General features: G+C 37.7%; 1 protein-coding gene across 1 annotated transcript in view; it reads left to right on the top strand.

Moving 5' to 3' along the window:
- The window catches only part of ASCC3 (activating signal cointegrator 1 complex subunit 3), a 514,213-nt gene that overhangs the window by 393,905 nt on the left and 104,359 nt on the right, over positions 1-15,949 (top strand). The window contains exons 25-30 of the mRNA XM_048844924.2: positions 2,912-3,132; positions 6,108-6,193; positions 7,956-8,122; positions 8,246-8,391; positions 8,501-8,621; positions 14,471-14,613. Coding sequence (XP_048700881.1) covers positions 2,912-3,132; positions 6,108-6,193; positions 7,956-8,122; positions 8,246-8,391; positions 8,501-8,621; positions 14,471-14,613 — 884 coding nt within the window. The remainder of the gene's footprint in view (positions 1-2,911; positions 3,133-6,107; positions 6,194-7,955; positions 8,123-8,245; positions 8,392-8,500; positions 8,622-14,470; positions 14,614-15,949) is intronic.

Raw genomic sequence — 15,949 nt, 5'->3', positions numbered from 1 at the left:
AATTTGGAGTGAGGAGAGAGAAAAATAACAAAAAAGATCAGGAGGCTTGAAGAATTTGAAGAAGCAGATTCTGCCAACCTTACTCAAGCTCAGTGTGGGGTAGAAAGGAATAATTATAAATTATTGGGTGCCAAGTAATTTTATGTTAAAAATTACTTGAAATATTTTATTTAGAGAAGCAAATGGCAGGCCAACTGTTATTAATCATTTCTCTTACTTCCAACAAAGGAGTGTGACTCCTACTGTTTTAGCTAGAGGGGTTCTAGAAGGGTTGAAAGGAGTAAGAATCTATCTCTTAATCTTGCCTCATCTATTCCAAAATTGCACTGACATCTTGAATAGTACCTTCCTGTGTGAGTTGTCGAACTGAAAGATATGGAAGTATTCACAAATTAAAGTGCTACTGGGTGTGAATAAGAGTCAGAATGTGGCTCTAAGAAAGTTAAATGTGGCAAGGAAGTGATTACAGAGGCAAGATAATATTTTACCTTCTGATGAGAAGTTTAGAAACCAAAGAAGTAAAGGATTATTTAGAGAGATGCTATACAAAAATATTTAGCTGTGAATAATTAAATGAAATTAAGAAACAGACAATTGAAGATGACAAACAGGAAAAATGTACTCACAAGAGTTGTCAGTTGGTGAAATGGTAACCTTAGGGAAGCAGTGGAAGTCCCATTGCTTGGGACATGAAAACTAGATTTGACAAAATATCGCTAAATGAGCAACAATCCTGTGTTGCCATAAAAAGGGCAACCTTTTATGTCTTTTTTCTAACTCTGACTTATGAGATTCTTTATTTCTGAGGAGACCTTTAGGGGGACATTTACGTATGAATGAAATGATTTATTTGCTTGTTACCTTGATCAAAGAAGTTCAGTTGTTTACAACAGAAATCCAGTCCGTTTCGAGGCATTTATTCCTGAGCATAGAAAGCATGGCAATATGCCTTGGAAACTAGGTTTTCGGTCCTCAGCTTCATCAAAACCTAATTCCTATAAGCAAAGTATAGGTGTAAACAAATTGAGGGCATGTAGGCTTGATCACGTTTTTCAGAGAATACCTTTGGGACTTAAAATATTTTTAGTCTTTCACAGCTGGAAATTTAACCTGGCTGTAAAACTTTTTTTTTTTTTTTTTTTCAAAAAAAACCTCCAAAAACCAAATAAATAAATGTAATTGATTTTTTTTTCTTGAAAAATATCTTGTTGAAAATTGGAAACGTTTTGACCAGCTCTACTAAAAGTATATATATTATAGCAGAGAGATCTCATACAGCATCATGCATCCAATTTCAACCTCAGCATTGATTACCATGCACATTGTAGGGAGAGTGGTCACTTTGGATGAGCTATTACCAGCAGGAGAGTGAGTTTGTGTGTGTATGGGTGTGGGGGGGTGAGAAAACCTGAATTTGTGCTGGAAATGGCCCACCTTGATTATCATGCACATTGTAGGGAGAGTGGTCACTTTGGATGAGCTATTACCAGCAGGATAGTGAGTTTGTGCGTGTGTTTTTTGGAGAGGGGTGAGGGGGTGAGAGAACCTGGATTTGTGCAGGAAATGGCCCAACTTGATTATCATGCACATTGTGTAGAGAGTTGTCACTTTGGATGGGCTATTACCAGCAGGAGAGTGAATTTGTGTGTGGTGGGGTGGAGGGTGAGAAAACCTGGATTTGTGCTGGAAATGGCCCAACTTGATGATCACTTTAGATAAGCTATTACCAGCAGGACAGTGGGGTGGGAGGAGGTATTGTTTCATATTCTCTGTGTGTATATAAAGTCTGCTGCAGTTTCCACGATATGCATCCGATGAAGTGAGCTGTAGCTCACGAAAGCTCATGCTCAAATAAATTGGTTAGTCTCTAAGATGCCACAAGTACTCCTTTTCTTTTTGCAAACCTCAGCATTAGTGATTGAGTCATGTTTTTTGGCACAGAAGCATATGTTTGTTTGTTTTTTTCTGGATACTTAAAATGCCGTATACATTCAATGTGCCTGATGTCATTGTAAAGCCCTTCCACTGTAATCACATTTGGCTCATTTAGAAGTCTGTTAAATGGGAGCATTCAGAAATATTCACTTCCAGTATAGTGTTTTCTTTCGGCATACATAAACTCACATGTGTTTGTGAAGTGTTCAGCTATTGTTATGCGGTACCTGTGCTGTCTGGAAAGGCATGTGTAACCTTTTTACCTAATTGACCATTGACTGCTATTCAGAAAAAATAGTAAGATATTTACACATCACCAGTTATGGAGCCCTTAGGATTTATGGTAATTGATTTCAATTCTCATCTGGTTCCCACTCAGCAGTGAAGTACTTAGAGGCCCTGTTGAGGGGGGAACCTTCTCTCCTCTCAACAGACCCCAAGAAATCACAGATTTAGTGGGAATGATAAAACAGACATAAGGTATCAGTGAAAAGCATGTGAAGAATATTAGGCATCACAACCTCAGCAGATTTTATTACTCCTATGGCTTACCTTAATGTGAGGCACCCTGAAAAGACAATGAGATCTCCAGCCACAAAAAAAAAACTTCAAAGAAAGCATCTGCATAACAGAATCATTGCAAGTCTCTTTAATTTGATAGGAATCTAAATCTAATCTGGTTATATGTATCAGCTTCCAAATTCCACAGTCTCTAATTGTTTGGGTAGCGGATATCTCCAAGATATGTCAAGAGTCATATAATGAAGGGATGTTTGGGTTTTGTATGTGTATTTGTATCTCTTTATTTATCTCTCTATCATATCGTATAAGAAATTACCTATAAAGAGTTCAAAAATAAGTTGTTTCCCATCAAAGCACAAGTTCATACCTAACCAACATCTGATTACTTTAGTCTTACAATATTTTACAAGGCTGCATATTTTGACATGTACTAATGATTGCTTCATAATTTTAGAACTACTGGATCTTCAGCCTTTGCCTATCAGAGCTTTGGGATGTCGAGAGTATGAAACCCTTTACAAATTCACCCATTTCAACCCTATCCAGACGCAGATATTTCATACGCTCTATCATACAGACTGTAATGTTCTTCTTGGAGCCCCCACAGGTTCTGGAAAGACTGTTGCAGCTGAGTTAGCTATCTTCAGAATTTTCAACAAGTATCCCACATCTAAGGTTTGTGAAATGTTTACTAGAAATATGCAATGTCTGTATACTTTTTTCAGCAATCCAAAACTTCACAAAAATTAGGAGTATTACTATGCTATATAAAAAGTATATTCTACCATGCTTTAAATGCATATTGAGATTCTTTTTCCGGGGAGTTCTCTGCATCCATGATGAATTTCTTTGTACGGTTTTGTTCAATATCTGCATCAGTGATTTAGATAATTGCATAGAGAGTACACTTATAAAGTTTGTGGACAATACCAAGAAGGGAGGGGTTGCAAGTGTTTTGGAGGATAAGATTAATATTCAAAATGATCTGTACAAACTGGAGAAATGATCTGAAGTAAATAGGATGAAATTCAATAAGAGGAAATGTAAAGTACTCCACTTAAGAAGGAACATCAGTTGCACACATACAAAATGGGAAATGACTGCATAGTAAGGCATACTGCAGAAAAGGGATTTGGGGGTGTCATAAAAATAAAGGGAAGGGTAAACCCCTTTAAAATCCCTCCTGGCCAGAGGAAAAATCCTCTTACCTGTAAAGGGTTAAGAAGCTAAAGGTAACCTCACTGACACCTGACCAAAATGACCAATGAGGAGACAAGATACTTTCAAAAGCTGGGAGGAGGGAGAGAAACAAAGAGTCTGTGTCTGTTGGTATGCTGCTTTGCCAGCGATAGAACAGGAATGGAGTCTTAGAACTTTTAGTAAGTAATCTAGCTAGGTATGCGTTAGATTATGATTTCTTTAAATGGCTGAGAAAAGAATTGTGCTGAATAGAACGACTATTTCTGTCTGTGTGTCTTTTTTGTAACTTAAGGTTTTGCCTAGAGGGATTCTCTATGTTTTGAATCTAATTACCCTGTAAGGTACCTACCATCCTGATTTTACAGGGGTGATTCCTTTACTCCTGTTTACTTCTATTTCTATTAAAAGTCTTCTTGTAAGAAAACTGAATGCTTTTTCACTGTTCTCAGATCCAAGGGTTTGGGTCTGTGGTCACCTATGCAAATTGGTGAGGATTTTTACCAAACCTTTCCCAGGAAGTGGGGTGCAAGGATTGGGAGGATTCTGGGGGGAAAGACATGTCCAAACTACGTTTCCCAGTAAACCCAGTTAGAGTTTGGTGGTGGCAGTGGTTATTCCAAGGACAAAAGATAAAATTAATTTGTACCTTGGGGAAGTTTTAACCTAAGCTGGTAAAACTAAGCTTAGGAGGTTTTCATGCAGGTCCCCACATCTGTACCCTAGAGTTCAGAGTGGGGGAGGAACCTTGACAGGGGGCCATAGTTGATCACAAGCTAAATATGAGTGAACAGCGTAACACTGTTGCAAAAAAAGCGAACATCTTTCTGGGATGTTTTAGCAGGAGTATTGTAAGTAAGACAGGAGAAGTAATTCTTCCACTCTACTCCGCACTGATTGGGCCTCATCTGGAGTATTGCGTCCAGTTCTTGATGCCACATTCAGGAAAGAGGTGGATAAATTGGAGAAAGTCCAGAGAAGAGCAACAAAAATGATTAAAGGTCTAGAAAACATGACCTATGAGGAAAGATTGAAAAAAAAAATTGGTTTGTTTTAGTTTAGATAAGAGATAACCGAGGGGGGATATAACAGTTTTCAAGTACAAAGTCGTCACAAGGAGGAGGGAGAAAAAAAATTTTTGTTAACCTCGGAACAATGGGCTTAAATTGCAGCAAGGGCAATTTAGGTTGGATATTAGGAAAAACTTCCTGTCAGAGTGGTTAAACACTGCAATAAATTGCTAGGGAAGTTGTGGAATCTCCATCATTGGAGGTTTGTAAGAGCAGGTTAGACAAACACCTGTCAGGGATGGCCTACTAGATAATACTTAGTCCTCCCTTGAGTTTAGGGGACTGGACTAGAAGACCTCTTGAGGTCCCTTCTAGTCCTCTGATTCTATGAAAGTCAATTAGATGATTTAGCCACAAAACTCCCACTGAAATTTGCTTTGGAAATCTCAATCTGTATGTGTAAACTTGTTAGTAATAGTTGAGGTGGACCAAGAGAGAATTGTAAAATACTGATAAAATATAAGTTTTGAGTGAATCCATAGTTTTTCATATTGGACCTTCATACCACAATAAACAGCTATTAAAGGAATATTAAGAAATCTTGCTTAATAAATCAGTCTTCAAAATGTATAGGCCAGATTATCGAAAGTGCATCTGAACTTTTCACACACTCAGTACATGTGTATCAGTTTTCGCATGTTCAAACGTACACTCATGCTTTAAAAAACCTGACCCTAAATTTTTAAATGAATAGGTGAGCGGGTTTTTCGCAGGAGTGGGTGGGTGAGATTCTGTGGCCTGCGTTGTGCAGGAGTCGGACTAGATGATCATAATGGTCCCTTCTGACCTTAGTATCTATGAATCCTGTAAAAACTATGCCAGTGTACTTCAGCACACAGAAAATACTTCTCTGGGGAAGTCTTGTGAGGTTTCTTTAAAAGTAGAAAATTTTAAAATGAATTTTAAATGATTTTAGTGATAAAACTAAAGAGATAGAAATCATGTAAGATGATGATATACTAGGAATTCTAGTTATTTTTGTTTGGATTTGGTGCATTAATTTCAGAATCTCAGTTTTCAGGTTTTATGTTCTCGGCAATAAATGGCAATACTTTATGTAGGTCATTTTATAATGACACATTTGTTTGCTTTTTAAAGGTGTAATGATAGTATCACAGTTTTATAAATTACTCATTTTATTTATTAATATATATGAATGTTATTGGCTCAAGGAGCAAAAGAATTTTTGAAAGTATTAAGTCTATCTTCATTAGAATCCTGTTGTAAATTACTAAATGTAATTTTAAGAATTATGCCTTAATCATTTATACTTAATAAGTTAAGTCCTTAGAGGCATAAAAGAAAATAATGCTTTGTAAATTAAAATTTTACACAGCTTTTTCTTGTTTAATTCTGCTTTTGTGTGTGTGTGTGTGTTCGCAGGCAGTATACATTGCTCCCTTAAAAGCACTGGTACGAGAGAGAATTGAAGATTGGAAAGTCAGGATTGAAGAAAAACTTGGTAAAAAGTATGTTTCTCCCAGAACAGTCCTGCAAGAGTGGAGAAACTCTGTTGAATATTTTTTAGTATCTTTCTGTTTAGTCAAATATATTTTATCTTTCAAACTGTACCAATGCTCCCTATAAAAAGTCTGAATGTATCATAGCAAACACACACTACATAGAAAAAAAAATAAGTGACACAAAAATGGATGTATGTATGTATTCAGTGTAGTTGAATACATTGCCAGTTTTCCTTGTTTTCTCTAGATGGGCAAGCTAACAAGTTCAATTTCCCTTTCTATTATCTTTGTCTTTTTTGAAGTTGCAGTTCAGAATTACCCTTCCTTCAAAGATTTATTTACAAGATCTCTTGTAAGTTGTGTAACCTGTCTACAGCAATGTTCATGTATGATCGTCCATTCTTGCATTCCTCCATTCTTGCATTTTTTGTGCACCTATAATTACCATTGGTTCATCAGGAGTTTGGTATACTCAAGAAGTGCAGGATTGCCCTTTGACACAAAGGGTATATGAATAGTTTTAGCCCTTTCTAAAATTGTCCATAATTATCAACAATTTCCAAGTGTGGATTATTTATGGCCAGATTTTGCAATCCTTACTCATGCTGATTAATAATTTACTCCTCAAGTAGTTTAATGGATTTAAATAGAACTGCTCCTTGGAGAAGGTACCGCTCTGAGTGTAAATATGTCAGAATCTGGCCTTTACTAAAAGGCAGTTATTTCATTATATTTTCTGTGATTTGTTTTAATGGGGTATGTGAATAAATTAATTGTCCTGATGATTTCGAAAGCTTTTTTTTTTTTTTTGAATGATTTTCTTTGTGAAATTAGCCCCATAGCTGGTGATGTAAACATTGATTTGGGGAGATAAATTTTACTACATGGAATTTTTAGGAAGTGTGAAATTAGGCAGTAGAACTGGCAAAGAAGTTGCCATAAAAAATGTCAAATAAAAGGATAACATTCAGTCTAAAAGAACCAAGTATCTCAAGGTTAGCCTGACCTAAGTCAGTAAATTGGCATAGAAGAAATGGGATAGGTGTCAAACCAATGAAAAGACAAGCTAGCCCCCAACAGCAAGAATTAACTCCAAGCTAGTGCCAAAAATGCAGAAAAAGAAAACGAGTGGCAGATTTCAGAAAAAAGAGGAGGGGACCAAAACTTGGTTAGGAATAGAGAAATAAATAAATGGCATTTTCAATGGTAGCCATCAAAAAAGGGTGAGTTTAAGAGCCAAGGACTGTCAGGACTACCTTGACTGTCCCTGCTGCAGAGTTCTAATAGAACCTAGAGAGCAGAGGTGCTGCTACCTAACCTCTCACAGATAGTCATCACTGCTAGGCAGGTTGTACAGGGCAATATACAGCCACTAGAAGATATATAGGAAGGGCTTAACATACAAGTTCTGAAAGGCTGTTTTGACTTGCAATTAATATCCATAGTAATATTCATTTATCTTTTTTGCATCAGTCTCTACCTTACAAAGTTATGAATAGTTTTGACATCCAAGTAAACTTTTCTTTCTCTATGATATTGCTAAGAAAAGTAAAATAATTTGAAAGTGAAGAAGTTTAAGGACATATTTTCTTAGAATTTTTTTAATTTGTTTTTGTTTGCCAGGGCCATTCAGCCAAGAACACCAGTTTTATTTTTTATTTTGTTTAAGAGTTAATATTTGGACACACCTAACCCAAGAGGTTAGAAAGCTTCATTGGTTTAAAAATAGAGTTTTATCCAGTCACAATGACCATTTCACTCATTACAGGATAGTAGAATTGACAGGGGATGTGACGCCTGATATGAGAGCTATTGCCCAAGCTGACCTTATTGTGACTACACCAGAGAAGTGGGATGGGGTCAGTAGAAGTTGGCAAAACAGGAGCTATGTTCAGAAAGTTGCCATTCTCATCATAGATGAGATCCATCTGCTAGGTAAGCATCGTTTCTTATCACAATTGTTGCTGAATTTGAAAGTGTGTTCTTACAATAGACTTGCATGGAGTTCTAAACATTTGGATTTATTAAATTTTAATACACATTTCTCTTCTTGCCCAGGGGATGAGAGAGGCCCAGTATTGGAAGTTATTGTGTCTCGAACTAACTTCATCTCATCTCACACAGAAAAGCCTGTAAGAGTAGTTGGTTTATCCACAGCATTAGCGAATGCCAGAGACCTTGCTGACTGGCTAAATATTAATCAGGTATGTGGAAAATTTCTGAAGAAGACATTTGTATATATCTGTGCTGTGCATAGTAATATTTCCAAAATAATTTAAGCTTCAACTGAAAGTGTTTATATTTCCAATTTAGATGGGTCTGTTCAACTTCCGACCATCTGTACGTCCAGTTCCATTGGAAGTACACATTCAGGGCTTCCCTGGCCAGCATTATTGTCCTCGCATGGCTAGTATGAATAAACCTGCATTTCAGGGTAAGCTGCCAAAACCAGGACATTTCATACATTCAGTTAAAAAAAAGGAGGGGAGGCGGGGGAGGGATTTTAGCCATTTTGCATAGGCCATTGAGACACATTTACAACACGTTTGTATGTTTTCTTGGGGTGTTTAGGGAGATCTGTTTCTCTTGATGACCCAAAAACTATTTATCTCAAACATCAGGTATGGTGTTAATTCAGCATACATCAGAGGAATTGAAACACATTTGGACCAGAATCAGTAAACTTTGTGTTTATGAAGAGAGATGTTCTAAAATGAAAATGTATTTTCTTAGGGTTCAGCACTGTAAAAACACATTTTTGTAAAAGTATTTGAGATTTAGAAAGTAATAAAACCATTCACAGTATTTATCTGATTAGGTATTTTCTTACAGATCACTGTAAATAAGATTTACTGTACGTGGCATTTAATTTCAGAAAGGGGAACTATGCAAAAATGAGGAGGTTAGTTAAACAGAAATTAAAAGGTACAGTGACTAGAGTGAAATCCCTGCAAGCTGCATGGACACTTTTCAAAGACACCATAATAGAGGCTCAACTTAAATGTATACCCCAAATTAAAAAACACAGTAAAAGAACTAAAAAAGAGCCACTGTGGCTTAACAACCATGTAAAAGAAGCAGTGAGAGATAAAAAGTGGAAGTCAAATCCTAGTGAGATAAATAGAAAGGAGCATAAACACTGCCAAATTAAATGTAAAAATATAATAAGAAAAGCCAAAAAGGAGTTTGAAGAACAGCTAGCCAAAAACTCAAAAGGTAATAACAAAATGTTTTTGAAGTACGTCAGAAGCAGAAAGCCTGCTAAACAACCAGTGGGGCCCCTGGACGATCGAGATACAAAAGGAGCACTTGAAGAAGATAAAGTCATCACAGAGAAACTAAATGAAATCTTTGCTTCAGTGTTCACAGCTGAGGATGTTAGGGAGATTCCCAAACCTGAGCCATCTTTTTCTAGGTTACAAATCTGAGGAATTGTCACAGATTGAAGTGTCACTGGAGGAGGTTTTGGAATTAATTGAGAAACATAACCGTAACAAGTCACCGGGACCAGATGGCATTCACCCAAGAGTTCTGAAAGAACTCAAGTGTGAAATTGCAGAACTATTAACTATGGTTTGTAAACTGTCCTTTCATCAGCTACTGTACCCAATGACTGGAAGATAGCTAATGTAACTCCAATATTTAAGAAGGGCTCTAGAGGTGATCCTGGCAATTACAGACCAGTAAGTCTAACATCAGTACCAGGCAAATTCATTGAAACAATAGTAAAGAATAAAATTGTCAGACCCATATAAGAACATAAATTGTTGTGCAAAAGTCAACAAGGTTTCTGTAAAGGGAGATCATGTCTTCCTAATCTATTAGAGTTCTTTGAGGGGGTCAACAAATGTGGAAAAGGGGGATCCAGTGGACATAGGGTACTTAGATTTCCAGAAAGCCTTTGACAAGGACCCTTACCAAAGGCTCTTATGTAAATTAAGTTGTCATGGAATAAGAGGGAAGATCCTTTCATGGGTTGAGAACTAGTTAAAATACAGGGAACAAAGGGTAGGAATAAATGGTAAATTTTCAGAATGGAGAGGGGTAACTAGTATGTTCCCCAAGGGTCAGTCCTAAGACCAATCCTATTCAACATATTCATAAATGATCTGGAGAAAGGGGTAAACAGTGAGGTAGCAAAGGTTGCAGATGATACTAAACTGATCAAGATAGTTAAGATCAAAGCAGACTGTGAAGAACTTCAAAAAGATCTCGCCAAACTAAGTGATTGGGCAATAAAATGGCAAATGAAATTTAATGTGGATAAATGTAAAGTAATGCACATTGGAAAAAATAACCCCAACTATACATACAATATGATGGGGGCTAATTTATCTACAACTAATCAGGAGAAAGATCTTGGAGTCATCGTGGATAGCTCTCTGAAGACGTCCATGCAGTGTGCAGCCGCAGTCAAAAAAGCAAACAGGATGTTAGGAATCATTTAAAAAGGGGTAGGGAATAAGACAGAGAATATCTTATTGCCCTTATATAAATCCATGGTACTCCCACATCTTGAATACTGCATACAGATGTGGTCTCCTCATCTCAAAAAAGATATACTGGCATTAGAAAAGGTTCAGAGAAGGGCAACTAAAATTATTAGAGGTTTGGAACGGGTCCAATATGAGAAGAGATTAAAGAGGCTAGGACTTTTCAGCTTGAAAAAGAGGAGACTAAGGGGGGATATGATAGAGGTATATAAAATCATGAGTGCTGTGGAGCAAGTGAATAAGGAAAGCCTCTGTTTGTCAGAGGGTGGAGATGGTTGGCAGGAGAGAGATATCTTGATCATTACCTGTTAGGTTCACTCCCTCTGGGGCACCTGGCATTGGACACTGTCGGTAGACTGGATACTGGGCTGGATGGACCTTTGGTCTGACCCAGTATGGCCATTCTTATGTTCTTACGTTTTTATTTTAAAAAAATTATGAACAGAAGTTACAAGTCAAGCTAACCTCACATAATCGTAATTTCAAGGTTATAACCATAAAATTCAGAACTTTCCATTCGTCTAGATTTGCTTCTGTTTTCAATTTTTTATTCTTAACAAAGGTGGCAGGCAGGACAGATTTAAGAAAAACTCTCATATTTTATTGAAACGTTTTGTTTTGGTTACATAAAGAATATTTATTATATCAATTAAAAATAACCTCCAAAATAAATTTTGTAATGTGAACTGCTGTTGATTGTGCGGTGACAGTTGTGAGGTGACTTTTTAACTGCTCTAATTAGACTTATGACAGAAGCAAAGTATTGATTGTGGACCAGAGACCAATTTTGGCAGTTCGTATTATTTACACCTCCACGGGAGTATTGTACAAAAACACTAATGAACAATAAATCTGTCTTGGGCTTTTCAGCCACACCTGTTCCTGAAGCAACAAAAATCCATTAGATGTCAAGCTTTAAAAAAAAAAAAAAAAAAGATAGATAGATAGATAGATATATCGGCATCTATAATTGTAAGACATACAAGTTATACTATGTATTTATATAATTTTACAAGGATATACATAGATTTCTGTAAGATTCACACACACACACACACACACACAGAGTATTACCAGCAAATTGAGAGACAATATGTTATGGTGGGTAGTATAGCGCATTTGTTTTTCATATATTAGGGATGAATGTGTAGTACTAATTGGTAGACTGAAGCATAAACATCTCAAACATATGTATAACATCATAGAGATAGTATCTGAAGTTATATATATAAGCTGTTTGTTTACTTCTAGCAGCTCATATTATTAGAAGACCTATAGCAATTTGATTTATTGAGGATTTGCTTTTCCAACTTGTTTAACAGAGTAGTGGCATGGCTGTATCAGCATTTCCCCATTTCTGAGGTCATAAAAATTTACTGTAATCTGAAAATTTTCAAGTATAAATAATGCTTTAAAAAAAAAAAAAAGAAAAAAAACTGTCATTGGTTTAAGTAATTCCAACTAGTTATTCAAGTGCAAAAATAATGCTCTTTTACCCCACTGTGGCTAGGCTTTGTAGCAACTATGCAAAGGTCACTTTCTGGTGAATTCTTGTCAGTGCATAATGACAGGTTTCAGAGTAACAGCCGTGTTAGTCTGTATTCGCAAAAAGAAAAGGAGTACTTGTGGCACCTTAGAGACTAACCAATTTATTTGAGCATGAGCTTTCGTGAGCTACAGCTCACTTCATCGGATGCATACTGTGGAAACTGCAGAAGACATTATATACACAGAGACCATGAAACAATACCTCCTCCCACCCCACTCTCCTGCTGGTAATAGCTTATCTAAAGTGTTCATCAAGTTGGGCCATTTCCAGCACAAATCCAGGTTTTCTCACCCTCCGCCCCCCCACACACAAACTCACTCTCCTGCTGGTAATAGCCCATCCAAAGTGACCACTCTCTTTAAAATGTGTATGATAATCAAGGTGGGCCATTTCCAGCACAAATCCAGGTTTTCTCTCCCCCTCCAAAAACCACACACACAAACTCACTCTCCTGCTGGTAATAGCTCATCCAAAGTGACCACCCTCTTTAAAATGTGTATGATAATCAAGGTGGGCCATTTCCAGCACAAATCCAGGTTTTCTCACCCCCCACACACACACACACACAAACTCACTCTCCTGCTGGTAATAGCTCATCCAAACTGACCACTCTCCTTACAATGTGCATGATAATCAAGGTGGGCCATTTCCAGCATAAATCCAAGATTAACCAGAACGTCGGGGGGAGGAAGGGGGTAGAAAAAAACAAGGGGAAATAGGCTACCTTGCATAATGACTTAGCCACTCCCAGTCTCTATTTAAGCCTAAATTAATAGTATCCAATTTGCAAATGAATTCCAATTCAGCAGTTTCTCGCTGGAGTCTGGATTTGAAGTTTTTTTGTTGTAAGATAGTGACCTTCATGTCTGTGATTGCATGACCAGAGAGATTGAAGTGTTCTCCGACTGGTTTATGAATGTTATAATTCTTGACATCTGATTTGTGTCCATTTATTCTTTTACGTAGAGATTGTCCAGTTTGACCAATGTACATGGCAGAGGGGCATTGCTGGCACATGATGGCATATATCACATTGGTGGATGTGCAGGTGAACGAGCCTCTGATAGTGTGGCTGATGTTATTAGGCCCTTTGATGGTGTCCCCCGAATAGATATGTGGGCACAGTTGGCAACGGGCTTTGTTGCAAGGATAGGTTCCTGGGTTAGTGGTTCTGTTGTGGGGTATGTGGTTGTTGGTGAGTATTTGCTTCAGGTTGGAGGGCTGTCTGTAAGCAAGGACTGGCCTGTCTCCCAAGATTTGTGAGAGTGTTGGGTCATCCTTCAGGATAGGTTGTAGATCCTTAATAATGCGTTGGAGGGGTTTTAGTTGGGGGCTGAAGGTGACGGCTAGTGGCGTTCTGTTATTTTCTTTGTTAGGCCTGTCCTGTAGTAGGTGACTTCTGGGAACTCTTCTGGCTCTATCAATCTGTTTCTTCACTTCCGCAGGTGGGTATTGTAGTTGTAAGAATGCTTGATAGAGATCTTGTAGGTGTTTGTCTCTGTCTGAGGGGTTGGAGCAAATGCGGTTGTATCGTAGAGCTTGGCTGTAGACGATGGATCGTGTGGTGTGGTCAGGGTGAAAGCTGGAGGCATGTAGGTAGGAATAGCGGTCAGTAGGTTTCCGGTATAGGGTGGTATTTATGTGACCATTGTTTATTAGCACTGTAGTGTCCAGGAAGTGGATCTCTTGTGGATCTCTTGGATCTCTGCACCAGGCTGAGGTTGATGGTGGGATGGAAATTGTTGAAATCATGGTGGAATTCCTCAAGGGCTTCTTGCTATATTGATGACATCTTCATCATCTGGACCCATGGAAAAGAAGAGTGAGTTTGTGTGGGGGGGGGGGGGCGGAGGGTGAGAAAACCTGGATTTGTGCTGGAAATGGCCCAACTTGATGAACACTTTAGATAAGCTATTACCAGCAGGAGAGTGGGGTGGGAGGAGGTATTGTTTCATGGTCTCTGTGTATATAATGTCTTCTGCAGTTTCCACAGTATGCATCTGATGAAGTGAGCTGTAGCTCACGAAAGCTCATGCTCAAATAAATTGGTTAGTCTCTAAGGTGCCACAAGTACTCCTTTTCTTTTTGTCAGTGCATAGGCACAAAATGTAAGTGAAGGATGGATTTAAATCCTCAACACATTTAGTTGCAATGCATCCATTGCTAGCAATATATGCTGAATTGGGAAATTCTGGTATCCGGCAGGGATGGATTCGCTCTGAATTTTTTCTTTTCTGACAGCTATTAGGAGCCATTCTCCAGCCAAGCCTGTTCTTGTGTTTGTTTCATCCAGACGTCAGACTAGACTTACTGCCCTAGAGTTGATTGCTTTCCTGGCTACTGAGGATGATCCAAAGCAATGGCTGAAAATGGATGAAAGAGAGGTACATAAATATAATGTGTTTTAGTTGTGTGTTTTTATTTCATTTTTCAATATCAATTTGAAAAGAAAGTAAACCTAAAACACAGTAGTTTTCCTTGACTATTTTGGGGGGGGGGTGGGCAGGTAGGGCCAAATCTTGAAAACAATTCCACATATGCTTAATTTTAAGCATGTGAGCATCCCACTGACTTCAGCGTTAAGCACATGCATAAATCTTTGCAGGGTCAGGGGCTTATGTAAGCTCTTTTATTTTTATTTATTTTATGTTAGTAGTAGCAGTAGTACAGTTGAGATCAGGACCACATCGCACTAGGCATTGTACATACAAATGAATTTAATTCCATCCTTGAAATTGAGTTTGCTCGTGAAATTCATTCAAAGCAAACTCTGTGAAATTCAATACTTTGCCATTTACGCTGTTGTGAATTTTCTAAAAATAAATAAATAAAATAGTGATTTACATAATGCCTTAATTATTATCTTTAATTTTAATTATTATCCTTAGTTACATGTTCCACTGGACCCCTACCTCATTCAGTGCACAGGATGGATGATGATCAGTTAATGAGTAGCCATTCAATATTTTGTTTTATTCTCATTGTTCAGTAAATGGCCCCACACCTTAATTACTACACACTATTCAAATCCAGTTCTGAAAGCAGAATTATTAATTTCCTCGTGGGCTTTTCTATGGCACTTCTCACTAAAGTATCCAAGTGCTTCACAAGCAAACAATAATTTAATTTATCTTCACAACACACGTGTGAAACAAGGGAGTGGTATTATCTCCATTTTACAAATGGGAACTGAGGCAGAGAGAAATTAATTTTGAGTGCCCAATTTGAGAGCCTAGGACCTGATTTTTCAGGTTACGTAGCATTATATAGTATTTTTTATATTCAAAGCACAGTGCCCATTGGCTTAAGTTGTATCTGTGAGTGCTCAGCATTTCTGCAAATCAGACCCAGGGTCTCAATGTGGGCACCCAGAAAATGAGGAACATACAATTAGTTGTGCCACTTGTGAAAAATTTTATTTAAGTCACTTACCTAGTATCACATAGGAACTCTTTGACAGAGACAGGGATAGAATCCCATTCTCCAGGGCAGCATTCAACAGCCTTAGCCCTGAGACAATTCTCTCTCTTCCTGAATCCCCTCCCTACTTCATTCATTACACATCTGCCAACTTTTACAACAAATGAGGCAGGGTCCTACAGACAACTGCCTCCTTCAGTACATAGACGTGATTCATTCCCCTGAGGAATAGTATGTGATCATGTAATGAAAAACTATCATAATGCAGATGCACAGTCAGGGAGAAGGTCAACTTAAGGC

This window comes from Caretta caretta, chromosome 3 (assembly GCF_965140235.1).
Source record: "Caretta caretta isolate rCarCar2 chromosome 3, rCarCar1.hap1, whole genome shotgun sequence".
NCBI lineage: Eukaryota > Metazoa > Chordata > Testudines > Cheloniidae > Caretta > Caretta caretta.
The sequence above is the reverse complement of the archived record's forward strand: the minus strand, read 5'-3'. Positions and strand labels throughout refer to the sequence as shown.